Below are 19,388 nucleotides of genomic sequence, written 5' to 3' on the forward strand. Positions count from 1 at the left end.
TTCTCCCTGGACTCTTCAGTGCTTCTTGGACTTGGTCCCCTTCTTCCACAAGTCTTCAGGTCCAGGAATCCATCCTTGGTGTCTTGCAGTCTCTTCTGGTTCTTGCATTATCTTCTATCAGATGTTCTTGTGTGTTTTAGGAAACTTACTGTGATTTACTCCTGCTTTCCTGGGCTCTGGGGTGGGTTCCACTACTTACCTTTGGTGTTTTCTTACACTCCCAGCGCCCCTGTACACACTACACTTGGCTAGGTGGGAAACCGACTTTCGCATTCCACTATTTTAGTATATGGTTTGTGTTCCCCCAGGTCCACTGCTAACTATTGTGATTTTCACTATTTGCAGCCATTTTGCATTCTAGTGTATATACTGTGTATTTTACTTACCTCCTAAGGGAGTATAGTCTCTAAGGTATATTTGGCATTTGTGTCACCAAAATAAAGTAACTTTATTTTTTTTAACATTGAGTATTCTCTTTCATGTGTGTAAGTGCTGTGTGACCACAGTGGTATTGCATGAGCTTTGCAAGTCTCCTAGATATGTCTTGGCTGATCAGCTACAGCTACCCCTAGACAGCCTGGCTTCTAGACACTGACTACATTTCACTAATTAGTGATAACTGGACCTGGTATAAGGTGTAAGTACCTTTGGTACCCACTACAAACCAGGCCAGCCTCCTACATTGGTGGTGCAGCAGTGGGATAAGTACTTGCAATTGCCTTATCACTCTGTCGCCGGTGCTTTCCGCAGGAAAGTGTACTCTATACCTAGGGCTATACACATATACCTAGTTACAGGGATCCAGTCTCTTACTTTCCTTTCTAAGAGACTAGGGTTTCAGTACAGTAGGTCTTTTCTCTTCACGTACTCTAACACTCACTACACTATGTCTACTGCTGGGCCTAGCTCTGAGGTCATGGGTACTCCCTATGTGGGCATAACCTTCAAATAACTCAAGGGGCTTTGCTCAGAAGGGAGCTTAGATGTAGGGAATAACCCTAACAAGAATTTCCTTTTGAGTCTCCTTCTCCAGAATAACCAGCAGCAGTCTGGTAACTAGGAGGAGGAGGGGGATTCTAATCCTTTAGAAACAGAGGATCAGCCTGAAGATTCAGAGGGCTCCTCAAAAGATCTTACCCCTAGCAAACCATCTAGTATAGCTGGCATTAAGAGCGATAGTCACTCTAGAAGAGCTCCCTTCACACCCAGAAGTCAGGTCAATAGGGTTACCAAGGTTAGGGAATGATCTACCTCTGCCCATTCTCATGTCACCTCAGTTTTTGGGGTCCCACACTTCCACTCCAGATGACTCCATAGATATGGAGTTCAGAAAGCTGAAGTTGGAGGGGGGGGGGGCAGGCTGAGGCTGCAACAGCAACAGCTAGTCCTAGATAGGGAGGCCTTAGCTGTGGAGAGAGAAAGGCAGGGGTTGTGGTTAGTTCCCCATGGTGGCAGCAGCAGCAGTTTCGGGAACTATGGTGTTAGGGAGAATACCTCTGATTCCAGGAACTTGCACAAAATTGTTCCCCCTTACAAGGAGGGGGATGACATCTACAAGTGTTTGCTGCACTTGAGAGGACCTGTAAAGTACAGAGGGCCCCTCAGATGCTGTGGGCTGCTATTCTTTGGATGTCCTTTTCTGGCAATGGGAGGGACAGACTTCTGACTGTCAGGGAGGAAGATTCAGATAATTACAATGTTTTGAATACAGCAAACTTGGATGGTGTAACGGGTGGGATAGCAGTAAAACAGTTCTACTAAGATCATTTTTCTAATGAAGGTGAATTTTATTTTCAATTAAACTGTCTTATTCTTTTGAAAGGAAAAAAATAAGCGTCTCTCTGGTTAAGCTTTCTTCTTATCACCTTTTTGTAGCTGGGACTGAAGAGGTTCAATTGGGCTGTCCTGGGCTGATTAACATTCCTCGCCAGTCATGTAGATGCTCCTCAAAAAAAACACAAAGAGGACAGTTTCAGGTAAGTGATTCTTGGGGTCTTGATGCAGGGTTTACTTGGGCACCTGGGAGATGTAGGTGGGAGGTCAGTGAGGGTGGGGTAAATCATACTTGTCCATGTGTTTGCCCAGTAGTCCACAACAACAAAACAGTGAAACAGTCTACAGGTGAATCATACAGAGGAGGATGTATTTCTCCTGACACCAGGGTAAATAGATCAGTAAACAAAGATTACTACTCTCCAAATTCCCCAGTAGTCCCTTTTTTTAGGGTTTCCCTACTGTCTCTCTCTCTCCCACTTTCTGCCTCCCCTCACCCGTTGTATTGTAGCCTGGCCCTCCTTTAAATAGGCCCATACCTTGTAAAGCCACATCCCTCCTGGAACGTGGCTGGGCTGCTCAGTGTTAATATATGGCTGGGGTTGCTCCGGATGGCTCTTCTGCTCCCGCTGTAGTTTTTCCAGGTCTGCTTCACTCCTACCAGCTTGTCTCTGCCGTGGATCGGGTCCCACGTCTTCTACTCCCATGAGAGTCTCCTCTGTCCCTTTTTCTGCTTCGGTTGAGACGCTTGCGTCTCTCTCCTTGCCTTTTTCTCCTCAGACTTCCTCTTCCGGTGAAGTTCGCACCATGAGTTTGAGTCCCGGAGGAGGCTGCCACTTTCAGTGCCCCTGGGGAACAATGCAGGTGTTCCACTTATCTAAGTGCCCCTGGGGTATTTCACCATTGTTTCCATGATCGGGTCGCCGTTCGAAGTGAGGACCGAACCGCCACACAGCCCGTCATCCAAGCATGGCCGATCGGGCCATGTAGAGTCCGGAGTCCATGACAGGAAATCAGCCAGAATCATCTCCCTGCCTGATGTATGCAAGACCTGGAAGGAGAAAGGTTGAAGTGATAAAAAACAACAAAGAATCCTAGGATTAGTGTTTTTATGACGGGCCAACCAAGTTAAGGGAGGAAGGTGGAATGAACATCCCCATAAATAGTATTGCAGTGCTTCAATGGCTCATTTAATGCACAAGCATTCCTTTTCAATGGTCGGATATCTTAGTTCCCGTGGCTATAGCTTTTGGCTAATATACACTACTGGATGGAATTCCCCAAGGTCATCAGGTTGTAGTTGTACTGCTCCTAATCCCAGATTAGAGGCATCTGTCTGAAGAACAAAAGGTTTGGAAAAATCCGGACAAAAAAGGAAAGAGTGGATACAAAGGATCTTCCTCAATATATCAAATTTGTCTTTTTGTTGTGGTGTTAGGGATATGTGGCGCGTCGGATGTTTAGCCTGGAGTAAATCCGTCAAAGCTGCAGCTTTAGCGAAAAAGTGAGGAATAAACCTTCTGTAATATCCAACCTTGCCTAAAACTGAACTTATTTGTTTCTTAGTAGTGGGATAGGGAATGCCTTGTATTTTGTGGATCTGAGGTTGGGTGGTGCCCTGTTCTATGTGATACCCGAAATTTTCTTGGATTTGCTGTTAATTTAGCTTCCTTGAGGGTTAGAATTATGGCTTCTAAGTGCTTCAGGTGACTCTCCCAAGAAAGGCTAAAAACGACAATCTCATCTGAATAGGCAGCTGCGTATGTTTTGTGGGTACAAACTATCTGGTCCATAAGTCTCTAAAAGGTGTCAGGGGCTCTATGTAGTCCGAATGGCATTACTTTAAACTAATAACGTCCAAAAGGAGTGGCAAAGGCCGTTTTGCATCTATCCTCTTGTGCTAATGGTATCTGCCAGTGCCCTTTGGTTAAATCTAAGGTGGTGAGATGTCGAGCTGCTCCCAACTGTTCGATCATTTCATCCATCCGGTGCACAGGGTAAGTATCAAAGGTAGACATTGCGTTTAATTGTCGGAAGTCGATACAAAACCGGACAGTGTTATTAGGTTTCAGGACTAGTACAATAGGTGAGCACCAGGGACTGGATGGTGGTTCTATAATATCACTATCTAACATTTTCTTTCTCGTCCTCTACGGCCTGTCTTCGAGCCTCTGGGATACGATAGGGTCTTAATCGTATGTGTTCCCCTTTTTCAGCGTATATGTGATGTTGAGCTATAGGGTTTCGGCCCGGTTAATTGCTCATTTAGACTTGGGAAGGATTCGTCCCCTTCTGGGGTTGAGGGGGGAAACTGGATACTTAAACCTTGAGTATGCGTGACTTAAGCTACTTGTCTAGAGGGGAGATTTATGGGTTATTCTTCTATCCACTCCTTTAATAAGTTAATATGATATATCTGTTTGCTCTTGCGGGCATGAGGTACTGCGATTTTGTATGTGACGTGAGAGACTTTTCCTATTACTTGATAAGGTCCCTGCCATTTGGCTAATAGTTTGTTTTCAGATGAGGGTGACAGAATAAGGACTCTTCCCTACCTGCAGTTCCCTAAGCTTACTTCCCTGATCATAATAGTGTTTCTGTCTCCTTTGCGTATCCTCCATGTGTTTATGTACGTCAGCCCATAGAGAATGTAGATTGTCCCTTAGTTCCTTGGCATATTCCAGTATCTTCTTTTCCTCATCTTCGTCCTCTTCCCATCTTTATGGGCCCATATCTAACAAACTTCAGGGACTTTTTCCAAATACCAGTTCAAAAGGGCAGTGTCCTGTAGAGGATTGTACATGGGTTCTAATGGCGTATAGAACTAGGGGTAGTTTTCTAACCCAGGCCCTCCCATTATCAGATATGGTCTTCTTCAGTAGGAATTTGATAGTACGGTTGTATCTCTCAACTAAACCGTTTGTTTGTGGATGGTAGACTGCGGTCCTTCTTTGTTTTACACCTAGCAGTGTACATATCTGTTTTATTAAATAGGATACGAACAGAGTGCCCTGGTCCGTTATTAGTTCCTTAGGGAAACCTCCTCTGGTAAAGAATTTGATCATGCCCTGAGCTACCGTTTGTGTGTTAATAGTTTGCGATGGTACCGCTTTGGGATATCAGGTGGCATAGTCAACGTGTACTAATATGTATTTATTACCCCGGGTTGAAGTAACTATGGGCCCAACCAAGTCCATTCCTACTGTGGTGAATGGGATATTGATAATTGGTAAGGGGAGTAAAGGAGCTTTAGGTTGTTGAGGGTGATTGACCAACTGACAATTTTTACAAGAAGCACAAAACTTTGACATCTGAGTACACCCTCGGCCAACAGAATCTATGGAGCAAGTAGGACTCCGTCTTTTCGCGAGCGTAATGCCCCCCTCCGTTTTACTATGAGCCAAGTGTAAAACCTGGAGTCTGAATGGTTGGGGTACTAGCAGCTGAGTCTGTGTTTTACCTGGGGCTTTTACCCATCTGTATAACAGACCCTTTCTTAAGAAGAAGGTGATTCCTACCTTATCTTGGGTCTCTGGAACAACCTGCTCCCAGATGTTCCTAAGGGTAGGGTCTTCCCTCTGATTTACACAGAAGCTCCCCATCAGAGAATCGTCTGGTGGTGCTGTGAAAAAGAAGGAACACATGTGAGGTAGGCCAATATATGTCTTTTTGTTTTCTCTTTTTTCTTGTCGACTTATTTTGTATTTTTCCTTACCTCCCTTTATCATTTGATCATGAAAGGGAGCCTTTAATAGCCACTCCTGGGTTTTCTCTCGATGGATAGCCCTATCCATTAATGATAAAAAATCTGGATAGTCTGCACCCATAATAAGGTCTTCAATCAAACCTGTGATAACTCCTACCTTAAGATGTTCACATTTTTCCCGCCACTCAATGTCTATTTGGGCTATGGGGTAGACTCGGGTTTCCCCATGTACACAGGTTATTGCCATTTTGTTTTCCTCCTCCCACTGGGTTGGTTTCACCAGCACACCTCGGATTACAAATTGACAACACCCAGAGTCAATTAATACAGGGGTGGTTATCTCATTCACTGTCATCTCTATCACATATTTGGTGTTTTTACCCCCGGCGCAGAGGACTCTCCCCTTAGAAACTCCTATTTCCATTGGTTTGGGATTAGGGACCCTTCGAGGGCAGTTACAGGCTATGTGTCCCCAGTCAGCAAAGTGATAACATTGTGACTGTGATATCATTTCTTTTCCCAAAGGACGGGGGACCTACGAACATTTGGGATACCTCTAGAGGTATGTCTCTCAGAGGAATATATATCCGGGGGGGGTGTAGTGCTCTGAAATTTCGAGAAGGGGTTGCTTTTATGTCGATAGTGCGATGATAAGCACTAGCTAGCTCAATAGCCTTAGGTACTGATGCTCTGGGATGTTGTCTAATCCATTGTTGGGTTTAAATAGGCAGGGATTCTAAGTATTGTTCCAGCAATATTTTCTGTACTAACTCTTCTTTGGTTGACTCTTCAGGTTTTAACCACCTTATCCCTATGTCTTGTATCCTATAGTATAATACCTGAGCGGTATCATTGTGACCCCATTTCTCGCAACAAAATCTCACCCTGTAATGCTCACAATCAAAACATAATCTCTCCAATATGGCTTTCTTGATCTCATCATACGGTGTCAGACCTCCCGGCATAGCTGCTTGATAAGCTGTTTGCGGTTCCCCTGTTAGTAATGGAGCGATATATTGGCCCCATTTTTCTTTGGGCCATGAGGCTGAAAGGGCCTCCCTCTCAAAATTAGTGAAGAAGAATTAGGATCTTCTCCTGTCAGATATTTTTTGCAAGACAAAACTTGGAACGGTTGGGTGGAACTTAGTGCTTGCAACAGTTTCGGATAACTTTGTGGACTAACTGATAGTGGGCACTTATGGATGCCTGGCTTTTCAGGGCTTCTTGTAGCTGTTCTCTATCTCTTTGGCCGTTCCTTGTTTGTTCCTCAAATATCCGTTGTAAATGCCTCTGTCCTTCCGCCAATTGCCTAATCATCTCATCCATGCCTGTCTCTGGCTTCCCTTTTTCCCTAACAACTCTATCAAGTGGAGTATGAGGATAACCAAGAATCCCACTTCTGATCCCACTGTAAGGGGTGGGATAGCAGTAAAACAATTCTATGAAGATGATTTTTCTAATGAAGGTGAATTTTATTTTCAAATATACTGCCTTATTCTTTTGAAAGGAAAAAAAATAAGCGTCTCTCTGATTAAACTTGCTTCTTGTCTCCTTTCTGTAGCTGGGACTGAAGAGGTTTAATTGGGCTGTCCTGGGCTGATGAAGATTCCTCGCCAGTCATGTAGATGCTCCTAAAGAAAACACTAAGAGGACGGATTCAGGTAAGTGGTTCTGTTGTGTAGCTATTTTAGCTATAGTTTTATACACGTTATTTTAGCAAACTAGGCCTGAACTCACCTAGATATGTTTTATCCCAGCTTTGGTATATTATTTTAACAATAGCCATATTTGCGGTCTTGTTTTATTTTCTCTGTCCAGCTGTTCTTCGCCTAGGTCAGCACTAAGTTCTTAAACAAAACATTTCTTTCACTCTGTGCTTCTCTCAAGGCTGTAGTAAGATAGGTTGCTGGCAAAAGTGGTAGCCTTTGTCTCCAATGTTCACAGAAACATACACACTCCTACATGGGGATCCTTTCTTGGAACATTAGATGCTTTATTATAAAAACACTACTTTGACCCATGTACGTTAGAGGAAGATTCCAGCCAGATGACCACAACTGTATGCTGATTGCTTCGCTGCAGCTGCCTATGTAGACTACAGACCTCTCGCTCAGGTATGAGGGATGATGTCTTCCCAGGGCAACCTGAAGGGCAGAATTGGAGCTTAACGTACTGTGCTCTAACATAGTCTAGGTAGGAACTATTCTTAAAAACCGTAGTGACAACATGGTAGCGTTATTTTTGTGTTTTACTCTCTTTGTCACAATCTTAATCCCGTCATGCTTCATCATCCTAGTTATTGCGATACATGCTTTATTATCTAAGATGCAGTTGCTTCAATAAAACCTTATTGAACTATACTCTGCCTCTGACTGTCCTCGCATACGTGAGACTAATGTAACTGAGAGAAACGGATGAGATCTGAGTGACCACGATTTCCCTGAGGAGTCATTTGTATCATGCGCCCGGTTGCCCAATCACCCTGCTCTTGGGTGGGGATAAGGCACTGCTAGTTAGACAGAACAAAACCTATATTAGGCCGATAGGTGTCACCTGGTGTGGGATCAGACTCAGTCCCCCGCAATATAAGTGATTGACGCCCGAATCCAGTAGTCTCATTAGGATAATGAGAACCAAAGCAACAGTTCTTGGGTTCTTAATGCAGGATTTACTTGGGCACCGGGAAGGTGTAGGTGGGAGGTCAGTGAGGGTGGGGTAAATTGTACTTCTCCATGTTTTTCCCACAGGTCCACAATAACAAAACAGTGAAAGTCTATAGGTGAATCATGCAGAGGATGGTCTATTTCTCCTGACACCAGGGTAAATAGATCAGTAAACAAAGAGGACTCCTCTCCAAATTCCTTAATACTCCCTTTTTTTGGGTTTCCCTACTGTTTCTCTCTCCCCCTTTCTGCCTCCCCTCTCCCGTTGTATTGTTACCCGGCCTTCCTTTAAATAGGCCTGTACCTTGTGAAGCCACGTGCCTCCTGGAACGTGGCTAGGCTGATCCGTGTTTATATATGCATGGGGTTGCTCCAGCTGGCTCTTCTGCTCCCACAGTAGCTTTTCCGGCTCTGCTTCACTCCTACCCATTCGTCTCTACCTTGGATCGGGTCCCGCGTCTTCTTCTCCAATGAGAGCTTCGGTTGATACGCTTGTGTCTCTCTCCTCACCTTTTGCTCCTCCATTGACTTCCTCTTCCGGTGAGGTTCGCGCCATGAAGTCGCGACCCCGGAAGTGGTCCGCATCCTGGAAGAGGCTGCCATTTTCAGTGCCCCTGATGAACAATGCAGGTTTTCCACTTCTTGAAGTGTCCCCGGGGTACTTCACCATTGTTTCCATGATCAGGTTGCGTTACGAAACAAGGGCCAACCCGCGACAGATGGATTTGGCTTAAGCACTCAACAATATAGGATAAAGTTCAGAGAGACCAGAAAAGAGCCTTCACAAGATTGGATAGACGTTATGGACTGTTCTGGATGGCTTTTGAAGGTTGGTTACATGGCAGCAAAGTGTCTGACTATGAGGGTTTTTATACTCTGATTCCGAGAGAGCATATTTTAAACAACTGTGTGTTTGACTTGTTGCACCAGTAGATGGTAGACTCAGATCTGACCTCTCCCCAACAATTGGGAAAGAAGGCAGACAAGCAGAAAAGCTAATACAGGGGGTGACTAGGACAAGAAGAAGGATGGTAAGTCACATGACAAAAGGTGAGGACAAAGATAAAAAGCAAGATTCTTCATCAGGCCCAAGAAAAACCGCTGGGGGTGGGTCTAAATCATCTTGCAACCAACAGAAAAAGCTGTGGTGTTACATGTGTAAAAACAAAGGTCATTGTCAAGTGACCTCCCTTGTCCCATGAAAAATACCAAAGCTCCCACCACCACAACCCCCACTGCTTCCACTAGTGCCCCTAGGAATAGCAAGGGTGGTGGGAAAAACACTACAAAAAGCCACTCCAAGGGTGTGGCAGGGCTCACTTTTGGTAATGTAGTAGGGGTTGGTTTACTTAGGGAAACCACTGAGGCTGTTTTAGTCTCAGATGGTGGAATTGACCTTGCCACCCTTGTTGCTTGTCCCCTTAACATAGATAAGTACAAGCAACAACCCCTAATAAATGGTGTTCAGGTTGAGACATACAGGGACACAGGTGCCAGTGTCACAATGGTGATGGAAAAACTGGTAGCCCCTGAGCAACACCTACTTAGTAATCAGTACCAAGTGACTGACGCCCACAATAACACTGATAGCCACCACAGACTATCTTAGACTGGTCTCTCACTACTACACAGACTCAGGTCAGAGCCTTTCTTGGTCTCACTGGGTACTACAGGAGGTTCATTAAGTACTTTAGCTCCATTGTTGCCCCTCTTAATGACCTCATTTCTAAAAAGATGCCTAAAAGGGTATTTTGGACAGCTAGCTGTCAAAAAGCTTTTGGGGAGCGTAAGCAGGCTATGTGTACTGCAGCTGTCCTAAAAAGCCCAAACTCTTCAAAGAAGTTTATTGTCCAGAGAGATGCTTCAGAGGTAGTGGCTGGGGCAGTGCTATCAAAACTCATTTCAGAGGGCCAGGATCAACCTGTTGCTTTTATTAGTAAAAGGGTGACCCCTAGAGAAACGCGTTGGTCAGCCACAGAGAAGCAGACCTTTGCTGTGGTCTGGGCCCTGAAGAAGCTGAGACCATACTTATTTGGGACTCACTTCATAGCTCTTTCTGTTTCTAAATTGACCACTCCATACTGGTGACTCAGTATTTCACTCCAAATTGGCATACTGGCCCCCCTTATAAGTCCCTTGCATATGGTATCTAGGTACACAGGGCATTGGGGTTCCAAGGGATCCCTATGGTTATGCAGCATTACTTTTGCCACTCATACGGAGCCCATGCAAAGGCTTCTACATGACTGCCATTTTAGCCTTGCAGGAAAGTACCATCTTCCTTGGCATGTTACCCCCATTTTTACCTGTATGTCAGTATGTTTTTGTCTGTCTCACTGGGATCCTGGTGGTCAGGACCCCAGTGCTCATAGTGTATGGCCTAATGTGTATGCCTGTGTAGTGCTTAACTGTGTCACTGAGGCTCTGCTAATCAGAACCTCAGTGCTTATGCTCTCTCTGCTTTTAAATTTGACTTCACTTACCAATTTCAATTGGCACACTGGACTCCCACTTCTAAGTCCCTAGTATATGGTACCTAGGTACCCAGGGCATTGGGGTTCCAGGAGATCCATATGGGCGGAAGCATTTCTTTTGCCACCCATAGGGAGCTCAGACAAACCCTTACACAGGACTGCCACTGCAGCCTACATGAAATAGTGCACACACTATTTCCCAGCCATTTTCACTGCACTTAAGTAACTTATAAGTCACCTATATGTCTAACCTTCACTTGCTGAAGGTTAGGTGCAAAGTTACTAAGTGTGAGGGCACCTTTGCACTAGCAAAGGTGCCCCCACATAGTTCAGGGCCATTTCCCTGGACTTTGTGAGTGCGGGGACGCCATTACAAGCGTACACTACATATAGGTCAATACCTATATGTAGCTTCACAATGGTAACTCCGAATATGACCATGTAACATGCCTAAGATCATGGAATGGTCCCCCCCCATTCCCAATCTGGTATTGGGGAGCCAATTCCATCCATCCTGGGGTCTCCACCATGGACCCCCCAGTACTGCCAAACCAGCTCTCTGAGGCCTGCACTGCAGCTACAGCTGCATCCACCTCACAGACCGGGTTCTGTCCTCCTGGGGTCTGGGCAGCCCAGTCCCAGGAAGGCAGAACAAAGCATTTCGTTTGAGAGCAGGGTGTTATACCCTCTCCCTTTGGAAATAGGTGTTACAGGCTGGAGAGGGGTAGCCTCCCCCAGCATCTGGAAATGCTTTGAAGGGCACAGATGGTACCCTCCTTGCATAAACCAGTCTACACCGGTTCAGGGACCCCTTCTCTCCTGCTCTAGCGTGAAACTGGACAAAGGAAAGGGGAGTGACTACTCCCCTGTCTGTCACCACCCTAGGGGTGATGCCCAGAACTCCTCCAGTGTGTCCCAGACTTCAGCCATCTAGCTTTGCAAGGTGTGGGGGCACTCTGGAGGGCTCTGAGTGGCCAGTGCCAGCAGGTGACATCAGAGACACCTCCTGATAGGTCCATACCTGATAAGGTAGCCAATCCCCCTCTCAGGGCTAGTTAGGGTCTCTCATGTGGGTTCTCTTCAGATTCTGCTTGCAAGTTTACTTCAGGAATCCTCTGCAACAACTTCAGCATCCTCTGACCTCGGATCAACCGCAGCCTGCTCCAAGAAACGCTGTAACTGCAACAAAGTATCTACTGGAGATACTTTTCTTTAGCAACCTCAGCTCCAAGTCAGCAACTGCAACAGTTTCCACGGTGTGCACGCTCTGGAGACTCCCTGTCTTCATCCTACACCAGAAGAGCCGAAGAAATCTCCCGTGGAGTGACAGAGTCACTCCCCTGCTCCAAGCAGGGACCTTCCAAGACGCCGACCAGTATCCTTGGACTCCTCTCACAGCAACGAGCATGCTCCTAAGGACACAGAGGGTGGAAATCTTTGACGCAGACTGTCCTGAGGTCCTGTTAATGCAATTTGGAGAAGGTAAGACTTTGCCTTCCCTGAGAGCGACGGTACCCCTGTGTTTTGTGTCTTCACCTCCTGAGGCCTCTGTGCACTCTTTGCAAAATTCCTTCGTGCACAGCCTGGCCCAGGTCCCCAGCACTCCATTCTGCGATGCTCAACTCCTTGAGTTGTTCTCCGGCAGCGTGGGAGCTTCTTTTGTTGTGCTGCATCAACCGTGTTTTGCACCTCCTCTGTCCCCGGATTCTGCAACTCCCGGGGGTGCTGGCTGGCATCCTGAGGGCTCTCAAGTGCTGAGAGCCCCCTCTTCACCCTCACACAGAGTTGAGGCCCCCTGGTCCCTCCTAGGTCCATCCAGCGCCATTTTGATGAAAAACACACTTTTGTCGTAGCCAAGGCTTGTTGGTGACTTCCAACACAAAATCTCGTCTGCCACGATCTTCACGTCGTGGGACATCTTTTGCATCACGCAGAAACCCTGCTGGCATCTTCCTAGGGTGCATTCCTGCAGTCTTTGACTAACCGGGGACACTCCTTTTGCACCCTCTTCTGGGTTGGCAGGGGCTCCTGTCCTTCCTGAAACTTCTGGACTTGGTCCCCTTCCTTTGCAGGTCTTCAGGTCCAGGAATCCAGCAGTTGTTCTTTGTAGACTTGGTTGGTTGCTGCAAAATCCCAATCACAAGGTAGTGTGCCCTGAGGAAACTTGCAGTACTTTACTCCAGCTTTTCTGGGCTCCGGGGTGGGGTAATTTACTTACCTTTACTGTATTCTTACTCTCCCAGTGATTCTGCACACACTACACTTGTCTAGGGGTAATTCGTGATTCCCATTCCACTTTTAGTATATGGTTTGCCCTTAGACCTATTTTCTCCCATTGCATTCTATAGCATTTCCTATTGTTTGCATTGTTCTATGACAATTTACTTGTCTAATTTTGGTGCCTAGTGTATATATTGTGTATAATACTTACCTCCAGAAGGAGTATTGTCTCTAAGATATTTTTGGTACTGTGTCACCCAAATAAATACCTTTATTTTTGGTAACCCTGAGTATTGTCTTTACTTGTGTATAAGTACTGTGTAACTACAAGTGGTACTGCATGAGCTTTGCATGTCTTTTAGTTCAGCCTAAGCTGCTCTGCTATAGCTACCTCTATCAGCCTGCTAGAACACTACTACATTTCAATAATAAGGGATAACTAGACCTGCAATAAGGTGTAAGTACCCAAGGTACCCACTACAAACCAGGCCAGCCTCCTACAAGCCTGTGTGAAATGATGCATGCAGCCTTTCACAGCCATTTTCACTGCACCATGTCACTTATAAGTCAACTATATGTCAGGCTTTCCAACCCTGAAGGCTAGGTGCAAAGTACCTGTGTGTGAGGGCACCCTTGCCCTAGCAGAGGCGCCCCAAAGTCATCCAGGACCATTTCCCCTGACTTTGTGAGTGCGGGGACACCATTTTACATGTGCACTGGACACAGGTGAATACCTATGTCCAGCTGCACAATTGTAACTCTGAATATGGCCATGTACCCCAAAACTTATTCTAGTATTGGTTGTACAATTCCATGCACTCTAGGAGCTCCACAGTGTACCCCCAGTACTGCCATACCAGCCTTCTGAGGTTTTCCAGGCAGCCTAACCTGCTACCACCTCACAGACAGGTTTCTGCCCTCCTGTTGCTCAAGCAGCTCAAGCCCAGGAAGGCAGAACAAAGCATTTCCTTTGGGAGAGGGGCGTTATACCCTCTCCCTTTGGAAATAGGTGTTACAGGCATGGGAGGAGTAGCCTCCCAGAGTCTCTGGAAATGCTTTGAAGGGCACAGATGGTGCCCTCCTTGCATAATCCAGTCGACACTGGTTCGGGGATCCCCAGTCCCTGCTCTGGCACGAAACTGGACAAAGGAAAGGGGAGTGACCACTCCCCTGTCCATCACCACCCCAGGGGTGGTGCCCAGAGCTCCTCCAGACTGTCCCTTGGCTTTGCCATCTTGGATTTCAGGGTGGTGGGGCACTCTGGGAGCATCCGAGTGGCCAGTGGCAGCAGGTGACGTCCGAGCCCTCTCCTGATACGTGCTTACCTGTGTACCTGACCAATCCTCCTTTCAGGGATATTTAGGGTCTCTCTCTTAGATGGTTCTTCAGATTCGTATTACAAGACCCCAGCAGGACTCCTCTGCATCCTTTACTTCACCTTCTACCGATGAAACTGCATCTGGACCCTCCAGGAACTCTACAAACTGCAACAAAGAAGCAAAGACGGCTCCTGCAACATTGTATCTTCAGCTCCTGCCAGTAACTGCAACTGTTTTCAGGTCGTGCATCTCGAGGACTGCCTGTCTTCAGCCTGCAAAAGAAGAACGAAGGAATCTCCCTTGAAGTGAAGGAGTCACTTCCCTGCTTCAGCAGGCACCTCTCTGCACTGACGACCGGTGGCGTGGGTCCCCTCTCCTGACGAAGTGCGTGAATCCAGCATCACTGTTGGTGGACTGAAGTGGTCCTGATGGTCCTAAGGTCCAGCTGTTCAACTTTGGTGGAGGTAAGAGCTTGCCTCCCAAGCAAGACAGTACCCAAATGCACTGCGTGTTTTGCAGTTGCCAAGGCTTGTTGGCATCCTTCCATGAAGTTCTTTGTGCACCGTGCAGCTTTGGCCCCCAGCACTCCTTCCTGCGACACACAGCCTCCTTTGTGGTTCTCGCTGCCGTAGAAGTCCTTTGTGTCGTGCCACGTGGGCCTCCTTTTGCACCTTCTTTGTTCCTGTGCTGTGGGACTCCTGTGCACGCTGCCTGGTCTTCCGAGGGCTCTCCGAGTTGCTGAGGGCCCCCTCTGTCTCCTCTTGCTTGGTAGAGGCCACCAGGTCCCTACTGGTCCCAGGCAGCACCATATTCCTCCAACTGCAAGCTTTTGCGGGTGCCAAGGCTTGTTGCCGGAATCCAGCGACGCAAACTAGACTGCAATCATCCATCCAGCGTGGGACATCATCTGCAGCAACCAGAAACCTGCATCAGTCTTCTTGAGTGCAGTAGTGACTGTTCCTCACCCGTGGTTCTTCTTTTGCACCTTCATCTGGGTTAGCAGGGGCTCCTGTTCTCCCTAGACTCTTCAGTGCTTCTTGGACCTGGTCCCCTTCTTCCACAGGTCTTCAGGTCCAGGAATTCATTGTTGGGGTCTTGCAGTCTCTTCTGGTTCTTGCATAATATGCTATCACGTGTTCTTGTGCGTTTTACAAAACTTATTGTGATTTGCTCCTGCTTTCCTGGGCTCTGGGGTAGGTTCCACTACTTACCTTTGGTGTTTTCTTACACTCCCAGTGCCCCTGTACACACTACACTTGCCTAGGTGGGAAATAGACTTTCGCATACCATTATTTTAGTATATGGTATGTGTTCACCCTAGGCCCATTGCTATCTATTGTGATTTTCACTATGTGCTCTGTTTTATAACTGTTTTTACAGCCATTACTGTATTCTAGTATATATACTGTGTATATCACTTACCTCCTAGGGGAGTATAGCCTCTAAGGTATATTTGGCATATGTGTCACCAAAATAAAGTACCTTTATTTTTGTAACACTGAGTATTTTCTTTCAGGTGTGTAAGTACTGTGTGATTACAGTGGTATTGCATGAGCTTTGAATGTCTCCTAGATAACACTTTTCTGCTTAGCTACAGCTACCCCGAGACAGCCTGGCTTCTAGACACTGACTACATTTCACTAATAAGGGATAACTGGACCTGGTATAAGGTGTAAGTGCCTTTGGTACCCACTACAAACAAGGCAAGCCTCCTACAGTGGGGGTCGTCAAGCCCTTGAGGTCACATGCGTTGCAGATCAAACTCCAGGCTGATGAAATCAGGAGCGCTGGTGTGGATGGGGTCGGGGCTGCGATGCGAGGCGGGACAGTGCGACATGCGGTGCCCAAAGGTCACGGTGCAGGCAGCAGCTTGGTGACGGTCGGACGATTGAGCTGCTCAAACCCCAGGAGGGCAGAAGCCGGTCTGTGCGGTGGCAGCATCTGGACCTGCAGTACAAATCTCAGAAGACGGGTATGGCAGTACTGGGGGTTCTTGGTGGAGCACCTAGGGTGCATGGAATTGTGCAAACAATACTGGAATCACTTCTCAGTTGTTAGAAACCTTACATGGTCATATTCGGAGTTACCATTGTGAAGCTTTACATAGGTATTGACCTACGAGCAGTGCACACTTAAAGTGGCATACCTGCACTCATGAAGTCTGGGGAAATGGGCCTGGACAAGGTGGGGGCACCTCTGCTACTGCAGGGGTGCTCTCACACACCACACAGGTACTTTGCACCCAGCCTTCAGGGTCTGAAGGTTTGATATATATAAGTGACTTTTAATGACTTGGTGCAGTGAAAATGGCTGTGAAATAGTGCAGTCACTATTTCACACAGGCTGCAATGTCAGTCCTAAAGAAGCCTTTGTAGGATCTCCTTATGGATGGCAAAAGAAATGCTGCAGCCCATAAGGATCCCCTTGAACCCAAATGACCTGGGTACCATATACTAAGGGGGTTGTCAGAATGCCAATTTGGAGTGAAATACTGGGTTACCAGTATGTAAGTACAAATTTGGAACCTGAGAGAGCATAAGCACTGGAGTTCTGGTTAGGGGGACTCCAATGACATAGTTGAGCATACTGACAAAAACAGTGAAACAGGCTGACAAGTAGGCCACAAACCATGAGCACCGGGGTCCTGGCCAGCAGGATCCCAGTGACACAGTAAAAACACACTGACAAACAGGCCAAAAATGGGGGTAATAATGCTAGAAAGAGGTTACTTTCTCACACCCGCACCGACTCTGGGACCGACACAGTGACGCCACTCTCCGGAGCTCATCACAAGGATCATGGCGCCCTGCAATTCCAAAGGTACTGTTTGTGGGTTTTCCCGACACCGTAGCTGGCCCGCGACGCCATGGCTGGCCTGCACTGTTGGTTTTGTTGCTCACGACGCAGTAATAACCCCAGGTAGAGCTATTGACTTTAAGGAACTGTCTTTTTAAGTAACTTTTGCAGAATTCATATATTTATGACTGTATGTTGTTTTTTTATTGTATTTGGTCTTTTTTATATAACTAAATATTGGTTATTTTTATAAAACTGGTGTGGTGTCGTTTTGTAGTGTTTTCACTTATTACTGTGTGTTATGTGCAAATGCTTTACACATTGCTTCTGAGAAGCTTGACTCCTCGTGCCAAGCTATTAAGGGGGTGTGCAGGGGTTATCTGGACAGGTATCTTGAGAAGAGTGAGGGTCCCTACTTGGAGAGGGTGCAAACCGACTGCCAACTACAGACCCCATTTCTAACAGCAGTTAAAAAACTAAATTTCTACATCGACCTTACTGCACCCCAGTACAGCTTTTCAAAATGGGGCTGCCACAGAAGTACCTTTGGTGCACTTCATTCCAAGCTTCCTTCATACACCTTGTCCTAAGGTGGTAGGGTTTTGGAAGGGGTTGTTCTCACATATACACACTATTACATGACATCTCCCATCGCGCAACCCCCTAGTTAGCCTCTTAGGCTAAATTAAAGATGTGCCAGCCAATGACCACCAACTTACTGCCATACTTCATCTTCTGGCCTAGCGCAGAGAGGCAATGCATTAGGTACTGCGGCCTACCTCTACTGTAGAGGCTTGGTTACAAGATGCAACCTACTGTCAAGAATAGTTGGCCCACTTCTGGGAATTAATGCACTTACATCCCCACAGTAAGGACATTTGGGAACTCTTACTAACATTCCTTGGCCACAGGGATTCCACCCCACCACCAATAAGGAAGACCACCTCTGTAGATGATCCCACATTTGCTGTATTCCGAATCGCTTCCACACCAGGGTCAACTGGAGATAATGCGCCACTGTGCTCTGAAACTTGATACATGAAATACCGGAGCCCTGATGTCACCAGATCACTTATTCCATGGCCTGTTAGGTGGCCATATTCTGGATGGGGAAGTAACCGCCGGAAATATTTTGCCCGAGATAAAAGTAGATGGGGAACTAAGTGTCATTATGATTATGCCGGTTGTTAATTTGGAACCGTGCATCAATTCTCTTGTCCCCTTCTCCCATCCCTTCCTCCCCCTTCCCATCCCCCCAACCCATCAGGTCCCTTCCTTCCTCATTCCCAGTTGTTGAGGCGGTTTTACTATTGTCTGACTTAAATATCAATAAAGAAACTTTTAAAAAAACATAATGAAACTGTCAGGTATTATCCCAAACAAATATGTTGCCCCTAGGTTTGGTACTTACAGTTATTAATACAGTGAAAATGTCTTAGAAATGCTGGGCTGGAGTAGTAGTAGTAGTAGTAGAAAATCTTTATTCGACTTTCAACAAGTCATAAAAGACATAACAGTCATATCAGATCTCCAATTATGATACATACGTTTCAGTATATAATAAAAGGTCAAGTAAGTAAAATAATAGAAAATGTAAAAAACTCACAACAATAAAACAGTCTAGTGTATTAATAAATAAATACCCTATCACAATAAGTTATAATTCAATCACCTCCCCCATAGCTTTCCTTATCTTTAATACAGAACATAAAAAATTAGCTAAAATTCCGCACATCTCTAGAGAAGATAGTGACTGAAGACAGGCATAGGCTGTGCGACACTGGGGGAGATTGATTGACCTTAAAAGCGGAACAACTAGGCGCTTCCTCTGATAGGCGTAAAAATTACAGAATAAAACCACATGGATTGTGGATTGAGGTGTTTTTGCATCACAGGGGCATGGTTTTAACAAGGTGGACCAGTCGTTCATAGTTGGAAATGAAACTAGGCGGTGAAAAGTGTCTAGCCTAAATCTAGTATGAACGTAACGGTGGCGAGGGGGTACCACGTTTGCCAAGTACGGCTGCATACCCTCAGCCGTCAAAATTATTTGGTTGTGAATGACTGAGGTTTTATTTGATTCGGCCCCTTAACGTATGTCTTCTAGATAGTTTAATGCCAAGTTGCTCAAGTCCTTCCTGGATATCTTCCGCAACAAGACTGGGTTTGTATAATAGTCTTTATTGCCCATTTTTTCGAAGAAGGTCATAATATATTTTAACCATGGTACCCTTGATGTATATAATGACTTCGTACAGTCTGTCAGAATGGCCTTGTTAAAACTGGTGTGTTCCGAGGTCCAGACTTTATGCCATAGTAGCAGTGGCTGGATCTTTATCAAATCTGCAATGAAGGGGACCCCGAGGGCTGGAGGTTAGTATTTAGTGTGCTGAAACAAATGGGCCATGGCCCCTCCTTTTTTTAAATGGATCGCACT

General features: G+C 46.2%; 1 protein-coding gene across 3 annotated transcripts in view; it reads right to left on the minus strand.

Moving 5' to 3' along the window:
* Positions 1–19,388, minus strand: part of ZBTB11 (zinc finger and BTB domain containing 11) — a 1,413,389-nt gene that overhangs the window by 1,176,482 nt on the left and 217,519 nt on the right. The window contains exon 4 of one of the 3 annotated variants that reach the window (XM_069204796.1): positions 5,292–5,395. The exons of the other annotated variants lie outside the window; for them this stretch is intronic. Coding sequence (XP_069060897.1) covers positions 5,292–5,395 — 104 coding nt within the window. The remainder of the gene's footprint in view (positions 1–5,291; positions 5,396–19,388) is intronic. 3 annotated transcript variants of the gene reach the window in all.

This window comes from Pleurodeles waltl, chromosome 8 (assembly GCF_031143425.1).
Source record: "Pleurodeles waltl isolate 20211129_DDA chromosome 8, aPleWal1.hap1.20221129, whole genome shotgun sequence".
NCBI classification, from domain to species: domain Eukaryota; kingdom Metazoa; phylum Chordata; class Amphibia; order Caudata; family Salamandridae; genus Pleurodeles; species Pleurodeles waltl.